The sequence below is a fragment of the Rhinopithecus roxellana genome, chromosome 5, assembly GCF_007565055.1.
Source record: "Rhinopithecus roxellana isolate Shanxi Qingling chromosome 5, ASM756505v1, whole genome shotgun sequence".
NCBI lineage: Eukaryota > Metazoa > Chordata > Mammalia > Primates > Cercopithecidae > Rhinopithecus > Rhinopithecus roxellana.
In genome coordinates this window covers 16,261,912-16,276,797 of record NC_044553.1, presented here as the reverse complement: position 1 = coordinate 16,276,797, position 14,886 = coordinate 16,261,912, and the positions used below count along the sequence as shown (strand labels likewise).

Genomic DNA, 14,886 nt, shown 5'->3' with positions numbered 1-14,886 from the left:
CTGAGAAACTGTTTGTAATTTTGTAAACACAAACATCTAAGGTAAATTAAAGTAAAGATGTGGGAATTCACACAAATAACATTGGACGACAGAAATGTCCTTTGGGGAGTTTGCTTTCCTAAATATAGAAAGACTTTATCCTGAGCTGCCCACATCTGAATCTACGTATTGCCCTGTAAGAAAGAATAAGACAAGTGAAATCGCCACACACATAGCCCTAGAAAGATGTATTACATAAACGTCTGAAAGGGATTTGAGTTCTGTTGGTGCCAAATTGTGTCACAAGGAAGAAAGTTCCAAACTGAGAAACCCCACATCACCATACCAGAGCCACTGCACTAGATTGAAGCACTTTTTATTCTTTCTGCTGAACTAGAGAATCACATGGATGTGTCTTCGGAGCACATTTCAGGCAACCATTTCCTTTTCCTCTTGGTGCCAGTCATCCTTCCACTGCAGGCATCTGTATCGGTAACACATTCAAGGCATGCTAACTTATGGGACCTGCATGAGACCACATCTCAGAGCACTGTCTGTGAACCGAGGCTATAGTGCTTTTGTGAGGTGTTGGGAAAGGAAGAAAAGAAGGTGGGTGATTAAAGTGAATGGAAACAAAATTACCATTCTCAACTTTGATCTGTAAGGATCAGTATGGAGAGGATTATTCCTCCCACCCTAAGCTCTCAGAGAACGCTCTGCTAGGGCGGTATGACAAAGACACCATCCTCATTGAGGAAACTTCTGTGTTCGGGTGGCTCCACGAGATCATTTATAGTATGAGGAATAAGTTTGTGTATTTCATTTTGCCATGCACAGGTGATAAGGACATAGCCCTTCCTATAAAATGATTTATATTTACACCATGGTATTTCAAATGCTTCTGTTAAATTACAATACACTCCTTCTACAAGACCCTTGCTCCTGTTGCATTTCCTAATTCCATTCTTACATGGCACAAATCTGTTGTAACAGATTTTTTGCAGCTCGTCATATTGCATAAGGAGGAAGTAATGTTCTGTCACACAACGCTGTTTATAGTAGACATTTTTTCTCATGATTTCTGCATTACAGTAGTCCCTATCATATAATGGCATTCCAGGTTCAATAATGACACGTTTTTTGACTTTTTCTTTGGTAGGTGGTCTGGTGGGCCCTGTCCTATGAAATTCTTCTAAATACTCTTCAAAGTCTTCCATTTCATTTTCTGGGGAATCAAAATCTGTATCCACCTCTTGAAACTGCACTGGCTGCAGCAGCTGCTGCAGCAATAGAAGCAGGAGCAGTGGGTGTGTGGTGATCAGAGTTCTCATCATTTTTCCCGTAGACACTAAAAGAGATAAGGAGATACGTTCTATTGTGATAATGTGCTTGCTTCACATTTCCTGTGAGGGGCACATTTATGCCACATATTGCTGTTCTGGGCTCTAAGATTTTGGATCATTTTTAAATTGCCAACTCATAATTGATCTGAATACTTCTAAATTATTCACAGAAATGACCTTACTAGGCCTACAGTTCAGCCTAGAGCTGTGATAAGAGAAGAAAAGGTGAAAGGAAGGAGAATGAGAAAGGGAGAGAAATAAAAGTAAGGAGGAAGAAAAGGAAACAAGGAAGAAATGGAGCAAGAGAGAGATTAAAGGCCAGGCGCGGTGGCTCACGCCTGTAAACCCAGCACTTTGGGAGGCCGAAACAGGTGGATCACGAGGTCAGGAGATCGAGACCATCCTGGCCAACATGGTGAAACCCCGTCTCTACTAAAAATACAAAAAATTAACCGGGCGAGGTGGTGGGCGCCTGTAGTCCCAGCTACTCTGGAGGCTGAGGGAGGAGAATGGCGTGAACCCGGGAGGCGGAGCTTGCAGTGAGCCGAGATGGTGCCACTGCACTTCAGCCTGGGCGACAAAGCAAGACTCCGCCTCAAAAAAAAAAAAAAAAAAAAAAAAAAAAAAGAGAGAGAGAGAGAGAGAGATTAAGGAGAGAGGGAAGGAGAAAGGAAATCAAGACAGCGGTGGGGAGACAGGGAGGGAGGCAGAGAGGAGGCTCACATGCTCCTTCCGTCTGAAACAAATGCATCTTTTCCCTTTCCAGGAGTTGAGAACTTGCTCTGAAAAGAGCCACCCTCCCCTTTCAAACATTCCACTTTGATAAGGAAAAATTCCTTAACCGTGTCTTTCTTTCTCCTCTTGCTCTTTTCTGACTATAGATGCCTTTGGGAAAGGGATCAAGGAAGGTTCAAGTTTTGAGCAGCTGGGATAAAATACATTCTTGAAGTCACCCTAAACTAAAAACAATGATACACACTAATAGCTAGCATAATGAGGAGTTAAGTGCCAAGCACTAGACTAAGCACTTTAAGTACATTATCACTATCATCCAAACAACCCTATAATAAATATATTATTTTTAGTATTGTTGTTGTTATAACAATGAAAGTTGCAAAAAGAAGGTAAAGTTATTAATATCTCTCTGTGAAGGGAAGTTGCTTAAAATCTTACATTAGATCTGGCAGACTCCTGGTTCAAGCCTATTTTTGTCTAATTTCCACACATCTGTTCTTAGCTGCTATTCTATCGCCTCTATCAGTCTGGTTTCGCTTCCTAAGGCTAGACTGTATCTCCCTCTCTAGGCTGTCAAACACAGTGACTACTGAAATGGCCAATCCTAAAACTGAATTTGAGTCCCTAGAATGCTTTGACAAATTGGTCCACACTCCATGAAGAACCAACTGTTTTACTGCAGAAACAATCTCCTGAGTTTTCTTACCTCACCAAGCTCTTTGTAAAAGAAGTCCTACTTGGTGGCAACCTGAGTGATTCTCTAACAGTCGTTCCCTGGAGACCTTGATCTATCAATGATGGAGATGGACAATCTCCTGTTCTGGGCTGGATACTGAGTTTGTTCATATGTGTGTAGAAAGGTTAGAGAATGATGGAATTAAAGAAAGGTGGATGTTGGGGGACACATCAGAAAGTGGAGACAATATGAAAGTTGAGCATAGGAGTGCAAAGAATGGAAAAGAGAAGAAAAAGCTGCGTAAAATAGTGATGTGAGAATGGGCACTCTGGGGTGGCCATGTGCCACACTGTCCCTCCCCTCCCTGCTTTTCCTCCCATCCCTGCTTTCACATTCTCATCAGTGTCCTCCAGGAAGTCTCTTCAGAAGAGTGATCCCATGGTGACAGGCCAGAGAGCTCAGAACATATTCTCACGAGAACGTGAAGCCTCTGCACCATCTTGATCTGGAGAGAACATGGACAGTACACGTGAGAAAAGCAGAATTCAGGCAGCTGTGGCCCTGCCCTTTCTACTTCCCGAGAACATGCATAGGGCCTGTCCAGAACACTCTCTTGTTTTTTAAATCTGCAACCTTCTTAATTCCTGATTTATGAATTCAATTGTGGTTTCATTCTTCTCAAAATCCTTTCTCATCTCAAAGTATGTGCATTTTTGTTTTGTACTCCATTCTGTTACTCTTACAGATTTTTAGAAATCTTTCAACCATCTGGAATTTATTTTAATGCATAGTAAGAAGTTAGTGTGGTCTTTTTTCACATGGTTTATACATAATCTCAGCATCAATTATTTGGGAAGAAAACTATTCTCTCATCTCTAATTTTAAAAGCTACTTTCTATATTTCATAATTCTGTTTCTGAACACTTTTTTCTGTTTTGATATGCCAATAATATGCTGTTTTACTTAGTATCATTTTACTGTTTTTTTTTTTTTAAGAGTCACGGTCTCACAATGTTGCCTCAGTTGACTCAGAACTCCTGGGTTCAAGGAATCCTCCCACAGCCTACCAAGTAGCTTGGACTACAGGTGCACTCCACTGTACCTGTACTTATTATCATTTTATGAAACATTTCGGTATCTCATAAAGCAATCTACACTCATTCCTCTTCTTATTCAAATGTTCACCACGGAGACAAACAGAAAGTAGATTATAGGGTGCTTGGGACAGGTGGTAGAAATGAGGATTAACAGTGAATGGGAGAAAGAGAGACAGAGGAGAGAGACAGAGAGAGAGAGACAGGGTAGCAGTGAGGGAGGGAGGGAGAACACAGAATAAATAGTGTTGAAACAAGATCACTCAGTGTTTCTGAAGTTTTTGCCTGGTAATCTCACACAGCAGAAACTCCTGGCCTACCTGTGGAATGTAGGCGTCTTGGTTTTTCCTGGGTTCTCACTAATTGAAATTTCTGTGGATGAATCCAGAAATTTGCATTTTAAACAAATTTAAAGGTGATTCTTAGCTCACTAAAGTTGAAGAAGGAATTTCTTAATATGCATTAAAATGAACTTGTGAAAAAGAAAACATCAGAAAACAGTAAGGAAAATGTTTGGCCTTTTCAGCAAATGTTCTTGGAGGAAGAATGGGATGAGTGGCTTCCTCCTTCGGGCTATTGTGAATCATGTTGCTATGAACATGGGCACACAAATACCTGTTCAAGTCCCTGCTTTTCCTCCCTGTTTTTAAACTTGCTTGGAAGGTTTATTGCAACTTAGATTTGCAGACTGAGAAAAGCCTTGGAAAGGTTGTCTATCTAGTTTCTCTTCCTAAAATGCAAGTTCTGAGCCCCAGATCAGAACTCTGTATTTAACCACACACGTAAGAAGTTTACAGTAAAAAGAAAAGATTGGAATAAGTAATGGGCTTGTAGGTGGACCAGTGTATTTCAGAAGGATTATTAAGTGGTATTTTAAATTTTTAAATTTAAGATTAAAATTTAAATTTAAAACTGATTTAAATTAAATTAATTTTTTAAAATATTTTTTGAACACCTTATATAATGAAGCATCAATAAACCATGATCATATAATAATTATATAGCCTTAATCACAAAAGGAAAAACTAAATTAAATCTTTTAAATTGACAATAATTATAATAACTTACAAACTCATTGCTGATGAAAGTGTGATGAGATGTTTCTGTCAGAAAGAAATTGTTATAATTTTTTGGAAAATTTGAGAAATACAATAACAAGAATAGCTGATACTTTCCTCTAGCATTTCAATAGCTAGAATTCTAGGTTGCAATAATTTATATTGAAAGACAAACAGCAAATTTTACTTAAAAGGGAAAAAAACTGAAATTTTAAAATATAAATATCCAAAAAGGTGGGAAAGGGAAAGGTTAAAATGAGTCTGATGTGTTTATAGAAATGACAATAAACATTGCAACAATAATTATTATAAGAGCTAATATTTATTGAGACAGTATTTTATGTTCATAGAATTGTATATTCTTAGAATGGGCTATTTTTCAGAATTTACAAATGTATTAATCAATAAAATTTTAGATCATCTGAGAAACAAAGAGAATAGAAAAAAGAAAAGAATTAAAAATTTTAGAGATATTAAATATTTTGTGATATAATATTATAGTAGTAGGACTACCTGGTTGACAGTGAGAAAAATCCCAAACAAATTACCTTAAATGCAAGGGGCATTGTATTGACTCACAGAAGTTGGAAGTCCAAGAGGTAGGGCAGGAGACAGAAATCAAATTCTTGACTAGACTCTTGTTTCTACTCTCTCCCACTCTACTCTCCTTTGTACATTCACTTTATTCTCACGTAGGGTCTCTCCATGTAATGACTGCGTCATTACATGGAGAGACACTGCCCCTTTGTGGCCTTATATTTAGGGTCACAGTAGGAAGTGCCATTTTCTCCCACCCTCACCCAACATGGAAAATAACTTTTCTGATTGGCCGTGCTTCTGCCACATGAATAAATCCAGGGATGTGGGGCACTCTGATTGGCTACCTGAAACACATGTCCTCTTTCAGAAGTAAAGGCAAACTACACAATTAAAACCCAACAGAATTCCAGTTGTCGACAGAAGGGCTGTTCCCTATTACACAAAAAAGGAATAGAGACCAAATCCGAAAATAATAAACGTGCTTTGCTGTTTAGCTGGGGGAAAATCAAAACACTCCATCTATAGCACGTTCCCAATTAACAGAAATATAGATTACATGGGAAAGAAAAGAAAAAAATAAAATAGAAAATAAGTTTTTTCTGAATGATATATTTCTGGTTAATTTTTTATTCTAATCTTTAAAATAGACAATTTTACAAATTCAAAAAAATAACAAAATGTCATTGAAGAAGTGAAGTTTTAAGATCTGGATTGGATATGTTCTTAAATATTAAGTGCTATTTTTCCAAACTCCCACATATTTATATCAGTAAACTCAATTTTCATCAGCAACCGGAAAATCTATGCCTTAGTTTAAGTGGTTGAGAAAAGACAGATTATAAAACTTCAATCCTTAGAATTAGACTAACCTTCGTGAATAAATCCCAGGGTATCTCTTAGTTAAATCCAGTAGAAAAAATATAGGTTTTAACCAGCTTTAAATTTTCACAAACATTTTGAGGCAATATTTATGTCTCAAACCTTTACACCCATGATTGAACTGAGAATGGTATCTGTCATGCGCGTCCGTGTGAAGAGACCACCAAACAGGCTTTGTGTGAGCAATAAAACTTTTTAATCACCTGGGTGCAGGCGGGCTGAATTGGAAAAGAGAGTCAGCAAAGGGAGATAAGGGTGGGGCCGTTTTACAGGATTTGGGTAGGTAAAAGAAAATTACAGTCAAAGGGGGGTTGTTCTCTGGCGGGCATAAGTGGGGGTTACAAGGTGCTCAGTGGGGGAGATTTTTGAGCCAGATTGAGCCAGGAAAAGGACTTTCACAAGATAATATCATCGCTTAAGGCAAGGACAGGCCATTTTCACTTCTTTTGTGGTGGAATGTCATCAGTTAAGGCGGGTCAGGGCATTTGCACTTCTTTTGTGATTCTTCAGTTACTTCAGGCCATCTAGGCATATAAGTGCAAGTCACAGGGGATGCGATGACTCGGCTTGGGCTCAGAGGCCTGACATTATTCATAGTTTTTGAGTAAATAAAAGATGTTCTTATTTAAAAAAAAAAGACAAGAGCACATTCACAAAGAAAATTACTGAAATACTTGATTACACACACATAAACTGAATCGCATACCATATACATGAGTGCATAGAAAATTTCACCATAAACAAAATAAGAATCTCTAAAGACACCAAATATAAGATTCAAAGACCACAAACAGCTTAAAAATGCTTTCTAGACATGCGTAGTGTGAATGAGCTTCTCAAACTCAGGTGTAAATGAAGTGTTAATTTCTTCTCTAAATCCAATATATCTGTACCAAAACCCCAACTATTGAAAGTGGCAGCAAAATGTAGCTCAGTTATTATTCTAGGTGTCTTCCACCTTTCTTACGGAATCAGAGAAACCCAGGAATCTGAAATTGTCCTAGTACAAAAAGATCAGTACCTTATATGTGAGTGTTGATTGGCATTATCAAAGTTTCTCTTTCTGTTATAAATGGCCTAAATATTGAGCAGAGGTTTTCCTCTGTCTTTCAGGTATCTAAGAATTTAATGCTAATGCTATTAACTTCCACTTGAACCATCAAGGCCCAAAGATATGACAACTTCTTGTGTTATAGAAACAAAGAAGTTCTCCCTTTCTTTTCCAGTCTTCTACAGCAATAAAAGCTAAATTCCAATCTATAACATATGACAAGGTAGAAAATGTCACTTTAAGAGGGCTGCATAATATAGTTCATATTATGCTCACTGCCAGTCTTTATTCAGATTGTATTCAATGTGAGCCAGTCACTCTAGTCTCTTCCTTCCTTCCTCTGGGTCCTTATGTCTGTGAAGAGAAACTAATAGGTTCCAGTCTGGTATAGCCTCAAGCAACACCTGAGGCTCCCTATACTTTTAGAGAACTAAAATACTTTAGACATGGCTTTGAAAAACAAGAGACAGCATGAAAGTTAGCAAAGTGGTAGAGTAGAAGATTCTCTGGCATCACTCCCTACCAAAAAATATAACTAGAAACTACTCAAAGACAAAAATACCACCCTGAATCCCTGAATACAACAGAACTTGGGGGAGAAGTGGAAAAATCCCCTTGGTCCACAGAATCAAAACAAGCCACCACCAGTAAGAGAAATAGCCATTTTAGACTGTGCCAACCCTTCCCCAAGCGGCCAAGCCTTCCCCAACCCTTCCTCTTCCATGGAGCATTTCTGTGGCAGGCCAATTCTCCCTGACAATCACACAGACAGGCCTGCATGACAGTCACACAGACAGGCCTGCATAGCACTCCACTTACATAGACAAATTTCCACAGAGCTGCCTTAACATTGAGCAAATAGTTAAACCTAGGGAAATCGGTGCCCAGACATCAAGGAAATGAAACATATGGTCAGTAGGAGCCTTGCATGAGCTTCTCCCTAACCTGGAGCAAGTCAAAATAATAGGGACAGCCTTACATTCCTAGTGCCAGGACCCGTCTCCGGTCCTGAGACTAGTCAAGGTAACAGAGGCAACTGTTTGAATAGATTTATTGGAGAGTCTAGGGCAGCTCTCCAGACCAAGCTGTAAAGGAGATAAGATAGAAATAATCACTCTGGTACCACAGTAGACAGGCCTCGAAGGCACTGGGGTGCTCACAGCTTAATCAGACTTACCAAGCATTTCTTTTTTTTCCTCTGACCTTCTAGTTGAAACAAAATTAGTTATCAATAGACTTAGACAAATGCTATACTGCATGTAGGCACATAACCCCAATCTATACAAGAAAATTGCAACACTTTGAGTTGGTCTGATGGAATTATCTCCAGCCTTCTCCCTGTACCCTGTAACAGCAATAAATTCCCTTCTTTTCTAGTTTGTCTGCTTCTTGTTACTGGGCCACAAGAAAAAGCAGCCGAACCTGGCTTATTTCCAGGAACATTTCCTTACACCCATGTTTGCTGAGGTGAGAGGAGAGAGTTGGAGGTGAACATCCGATCCCACCACTAATCTGGGAGTTTTCATGGGAAGCCCCATTCTGGTCCCTTCCCACAGGAACTATTGGGAGTGCCAGGAGGACTGGACCACCTGGGGTGAATTAAGGTGTTGACTGCAGTGACTGGCACATGAATCATGGTATCTACTCAGTGCTCCAAACAGTGAGGATACCCCACTGAAGAGATTGGCTGGCATCATAGCACCACAGGGGGCACAATCTGTGGGAAGGCCCAAATTCCTAGCCAGGTTTTTCTCAAAGCCCAGGTGCTCACATGGGGCCTTCCTCTGGCCTGGAAACAACTAAAAGATCAGGATTAAGTTGCAGTGCTTGCTTATGTCTTTCTCAGACTGGGAAACAATGACTGGACAGTGATTTCTTTCTAGAGCAGTGTTTAAGTTCCAGTGTTCTCTGTAAATCTTCCCCTAACTAGAAAACAACGCCAGGGCAACAAGTTAGTTCTAGTGCAGTGTTTTAACTCTGGTGCTCACTATAAGTCTCCCCCAGAACCAGAAACAATAACAAGCCATATTTAAGTTTTGATACTAAGAAGTGAAGCCCTAAGACCACCAAAGAACAACTACATAAAGCTGTAAGACGTAGCTATCTCCTCAAATGCACAGACATGAAAGTGAATCAATAATCAAGAACAAAAACCTTATGATCACGTTAATAGATGCAAAAAAAAGCACTTGTTAAAATTCAACATCTTTTCATGATGAAAACTTACACAAACTGGGTGTAGAAGGAATACGCCTCAAAACAATAAAGGTTATATATTATATATGACAAACCCATAGCTAATATCATACTGATGGGAAGAAAACAGAAAGCCTTTCTTTTAATATCTGACACAAGCCAAGGATGCCCACTTTTGTCACTTTTATTCAACATAGTACTGGAAGTCCCAGCCAGACAAATTAGGCAAGAAAAAGATAAACAAATAAAGGGCATCTAAATTGGAAAGGAAAAAGTCAAGTTATCCTTGTTTGCAGGTGACATAATCTTATACCTAGAAAAACCTAAAGATTCCACCAAAAAGCTGCTAAAACTGATAAATGAATTCAGTAAGTTTGCAGGACACAAAATTAACATACAAAAATCAATAGCACTTTTATACATCAGCAACAAACAATCGGAAAAAGAAAGCAATCACATTCACAATAGCTGCAAAATATTATAAAATAATTGAAATAAGTTTAACCAAAGAAATAAAAGATCTCTAAAGTGAAAACTATAAAACATGGATTAAAAAAATGGAAAAGGACACCAAAAAATGCAAAGACATCCCTTTCCATGGATTGGAAGAATTAGTATTAATAACATGTCCATATTACCCAAAGTGATCTACAGATGCAATGCAAGGTCTATCAAAATACCAGTGACACTCTACATAGAAATAGAAAAGATAATATTAAGATAAGTGTGAAGCCACAAAGGATCCAGAATAGTCGAAGTATTGCAGAGCAAAAAGAATAAAGCTGGAGGCACCGTACTACCTGACTTCAAAATATACTACAAAACTATAGTAACCATTATAGCATGATACTGGCATAAAAGCAGATATATAAACCAATGGAACAGAATAGAAAACCCAAAAATAAATCCACATATTTACAGTCAATTCATTTTTGACAAATGTGCCAAAAACATACACTGAGGGAAGAATAGCCTCTTCAATAAATAATGCTGGGGAAACTAGATATCTATAAGTAGAAGAGTACATCTAGACCCTTATCTCTCACCATATACAAAAACCAAATCAAATGAATTAAAAACTTAAATATAATACCTGAAACTATAAAACTACTGAAAAAAACATTGGATAAATGCTTCAGAATATTGATCTGGGCAAAGACATTTCGGGTAAGACCTCAAAAGCACAGGCAACAAAAGCAAAAATAGACAAATGAGATGACATAAAACTAAAAAGCTTATGCACAGCAAAGGAAACATTAAGAGTGAAGAGACCACCTACAAAATAGGAGAAAATATTTGCAAACTACCCATCCAACAAGGGGTAACCAGAATACATAAGAAATTCAAACAACTCAATAGCAAAATAAAATTCTATTTCAAAATGGGCAATGATCTGAATAGAAATTATTTAGAAGACATACAAATGGCCAACAGGTATGTAAAAAAAGCTCAGTCACTAATCACCAAGGAAATGTAAACCAGAACTACAATGTGTGGAAGAAAAGAGTCAAACTCTGTAAAATACTTGAAGAGGTTTATCCTGAGCCAAATATGAGTAATCATGGCCCATGACACAGCCCACAGGAGGTCCTGAAAGCATGTGCCCAAGGTGGTCAGGGTACAGCTTGGTTTTCTATGTTTTAGGGAGGCATGAGACATCAATCAAACACATTTAAGAAATACATTGGTTTGGTTCAGAAAGGCGGGACAACTCAAAGTGGGGGCTTCCAGGCTATAGAAAAATTTAAATATTTTCTGGTTGACAATTGGTTGAGTTTGTCTAATGACCTGGGATCAACAGAAAGGAAATGTTCAGGTTAAGATAAAAGATTGTGGAGACCACAATCTTTTGATGTTCTTTTGATGTCTTATAGCAGCTGCCCTTAGAGACAATAGATGATAAATGTTTCCTGTTCAGATCTTTAAAAAGTGCTACACTTTTAGTTAATCTCTTCAGGATTGAGAGAGCCTGGAAGAAAAAGATCTAGCTATGTTAATAGAGATTCTTTACAAATGCAGACTTTTCCCCCACGAAGGGCACTTTGCAGGGCCATTTCAAGATATGGCAGAGAAACATGTTGTGATGGTTAATACTGAGGGTCAACATGATTGGATTGAAGGATGCAAAGTATTGATGTTGGGTGTGTCTGTGAGGATGTTGCCAAAGAAGATTAACATTTGAGTCAGTGGCTAGGGAAGGCAGATCCACCCTTAATCTGATGGGCACAATCTAATCAGCTGCCAGTGAATATAAAGCAGCCAGAAAAATGTGAAAAGGTGAGACTGGCCTAGCCTCCCAGCCTACATCTTTCTCCCGTGCTGGATGCTTCCTGCCGTTGAACATCAGACTCCAAGTTCTTTAGTTTTGAAACTCCAACTGGCTCTCCCTGCTGCTCAGGCTTGCAGATAGCCTATTGTGGGACCTTGTGATCATGTAAGTTAATACTTAATAAACTCCCCTTTATATATAAACATCTATCCTATTCGTTCTGTCTCTCTAAGGAACTCTGACTAATACAAATTTTGGTAGCGGGAGTGGTTCTAGTGGAAGAGAATATTAAGGATCGAATTCTTTTATTGGTTTTGGGGATTCTGGAGTTAGCTGCTTAATATGATTAGACCCCAAAATGCTAAGGACTGTATTTCTAACAGTATGGAAAACACTGATAGTCCTTGGCATTAACTGTTTAGAGACTTAAGCAAAATAATTGCACTTGACACTCCTGATTCACTGCTCAGGAGAGGCAAGGAGTTTAGTGACTCTATACATAATACCTTTGATTATATGTGGAGAGCCAAGGAACTTAATGAAGCTGTTAGTTGTTTCTAAGTTCAGTGAACAAAGTGATGAAAGATAATTGTGAACTCAGGGATTCTGTCTCCCAGCTTCAGAAGCAAGTACTTAGCCTCAAATCTGCTAAGATTGTTTTGAGCGAGAGTCTTATCTCCTGCAGAAAAAGAGCTGAAATTGTGGAAAAACAGACACAGATTTTTATCATGCAAGTGACTGACCTGCCACAAAAGGGGCACACACAGCCTCGCCAGGTATCTACTGTTAAAGTGAGGGCATTGACTGGAATGTGACTGTGCAACTTGGAATGGGGGTGTGTGGGAGGACCCTGATGAAGCTGGGGACACTGAGTTTGTAAACTCTGATGAAACTTTTTTGCCAGAAGAAACAGCTTTCCCATCCCTAGTAGTGGTAACATCCCCTTCCCATCCCATGCTGCCATCAGCCTTTCCACCTTTGTCTGAGGAGATAAACCCTATGCTATCTGAGTCAACGGTGATGACCCCCCATAAGGCAGTTGCCAGATTAAATAATGTTGATTCACCTCAGGAGCCACCCTTAACACTCCTGTCTGCTTCTAGACCTATAACTAGACTAAAGTACCAGTGGGCCCCTAGAGGTGATGTTGAGAGTGTGACCCATGAGGAGGTATGCTATACTTGAAAAGAACTGCTTGAGTTCTCTAATTTATATAAACAGCAACCTGGAGGGAATGGGAATGGATATTAAGGGTATGGGATAGCGGTAGAAAGAAACATAGAGCTGGATCAGGCTGAATTTATTGATTTGAGCCCACTAAGTAGGGACTGTGCATTTAACATTGCAGCTCAGGGTGTTAAAAAGAGTTCTAAAAGTTTATTTGCTTGGTTAGCTGAAATACAGATGGCCCACTGCAAGTAAACTGGAAATGCATGATCTCCCTTGGTTTAACATAGAGGAAGGAATCTGAAGGCTTAGGGAGATTGGGATGGTGGAGTGGATTCGTCACTTTAGACCTACTCATCCTAGCTGGGAGGGTCCAGGAGATATACCCTTGATCAATGCCTTGCAAAATAGATTTGTAAGGGCAGCACCTGCGTCTTTGAAGAATCCTGTACTTGCTCTTCTCTGTATGTCAGGTCTAACAATGGGAACCACAGTCACTCAACTACAAAATTTAAATACAGTGGGAATAATTGGATCCTGAGGTGGCAGAGGCCAAGTGGCATCACTCAACCATCAAAGGCAGGGTGGGTGTAGCTATCATAATGGACAGCAGAGACAAAGCAGCAATAAGAATAGTGTGACTCATGTAGAGCTCTGGCATTGGCTAATTAATCACGGTGTTCCTAGAAGTGAAAATGATAGGAATTTCATTCCTACTTAATTTATATAAGGAGAAAACTTCTAGGTCGAATGGACAAAAGACTAATTTGAATTATAAAAACAGAGAGTCACAGCCCCTAAATCAATTTCCAGACGTGAGCTAGTTTACAGACCCAGAACTCCTTGAATGAAAGGGAGGCTGGGTCCTTTTGAGGGAGGATTTCACTACATTACTGACTATTTATGCAGTGAATTTTTCTCCCATCCTTCCCCAAGAAGACCTCCAGCCTTCTACCAGGGTAACTGTATATTGGGAAAGTGCAATGATCAGGCATTTTGGGGATTACTGGACACTGGGTCTGAGCTGATGTTGATTCCAGGAGACCCAAAACATCATTGTGGTTCTCCAGTTAAAGTAGGGGCTTATGGAGGTCAGATAAATAATGGAGTTTTAACTCAGGTCCCACTTACAGTGGGTCCCCAGACTCATCCTATAGTCATTTCCTTAGTGCCAACATGCATAACTGGCATAGACATACTTAGCAGCTGGGAGAACACCCACATTGGCTCCCTGACTGGTACGGCGAGGACTATTATGGTGGGAAAGGCCAAATGGAAGCCATTAGAGATACCTCTACCTAGAAGAACAGTAAATGAACAATAATATTGTATCACTGGAAGGAGGGCAGAGATTAGTGCCACCTTCAAGGAATGGAAAGATGCAGGGTGAGGATTCCCACCACATCCGCCTTCAGCTCTCTCATTTGGCCTGTGCAGAAGACAGATGGATCTTGAAGAATGACAGTGGATTTTTGTAAGCTTAACCAAGTGGTGACTCCAATTGCAGCTGCTGTACCAGATATGGTTTTATTGCTTGAGCAAATTAACACATCTCCTGATACCTGGTATGCAACCATTGACTTGGTAAATGCCTTTTCTCCATTCCTGTCCATAAGGCCCACCAGAAGCAATTTGCCTTCAGTTGGCAAGACCAGCAATATACCTTTACTGTCGTACCCCAGGGGTATATCAACTCTCTGGCTTTGTGTCATAATCTTATTCAAAGTAGACCTTGATCGCTTTTCACTTCTGCAAGATATCACACTGCTGGTCCACTACATTGATGACATTATGCTGAATGGATCCAGTGAGCAAGAAGTAGCAAATGCACTGGACTTATTGGTGAGATATTTGCATGCCAGAGGATGGGAAATACATCTGACTAAAATTCAGGGTACT

The 14,886-nt window shown here is 39.4% G+C and overlaps 1 protein-coding gene across 17 annotated transcripts; it reads right to left on the bottom strand.

The window, feature by feature from the left end:
• Positions 1-334: 334 nt before the first annotated feature.
• On the bottom strand, positions 335-5,597 carry RNASE9 (ribonuclease A family member 9 (inactive)). Of its 17 annotated transcripts, none has more exons than XM_010377063.2 (5): positions 5,434-5,597; positions 4,896-4,930; positions 4,148-4,199; positions 3,126-3,238; positions 335-1,327 (listed from the first exon to the last, which is right to left on the bottom strand). In XM_010377063.2, the coding sequence occupies exon 5, from the start codon at positions 1,311-1,313 to the stop codon at positions 699-701; it is 615 nt and encodes a 204-aa protein (XP_010375365.1). In that variant the 5' UTR covers positions 1,314-1,327; positions 3,126-3,238; positions 4,148-4,199; positions 4,896-4,930; positions 5,434-5,597; the 3' UTR covers positions 335-698. The 17 variants fall into 17 exon arrangements, with proteins under 17 accessions (XP_010375365.1, XP_010375366.1, XP_010375370.1 ...); XM_010377064.2 differs by having other exon boundaries at positions 5,465-5,597; XM_010377068.2 differs by lacking the exon at positions 3,126-3,238.
• Positions 5,598-14,886: the final 9,289 nt, after the last annotated feature.

Coding starts and splice junctions, on each gene's coding strand:
- RNASE9 (XM_010377061.2), bottom strand. Junction 3,239..4,147: donor AAGACGCCTACATTCCACAG/GTAGGCCAGGAG, acceptor TGTTCTCTCCAG/ATCAAGATGGTGCAGAGGCT. Junction 1,328..3,208: donor TGCAGAGGCTTCACGTTCTC/GTGAGAATATGT, acceptor TATCTCTTTTAG/TGTCTACGGGAAAAATGATG.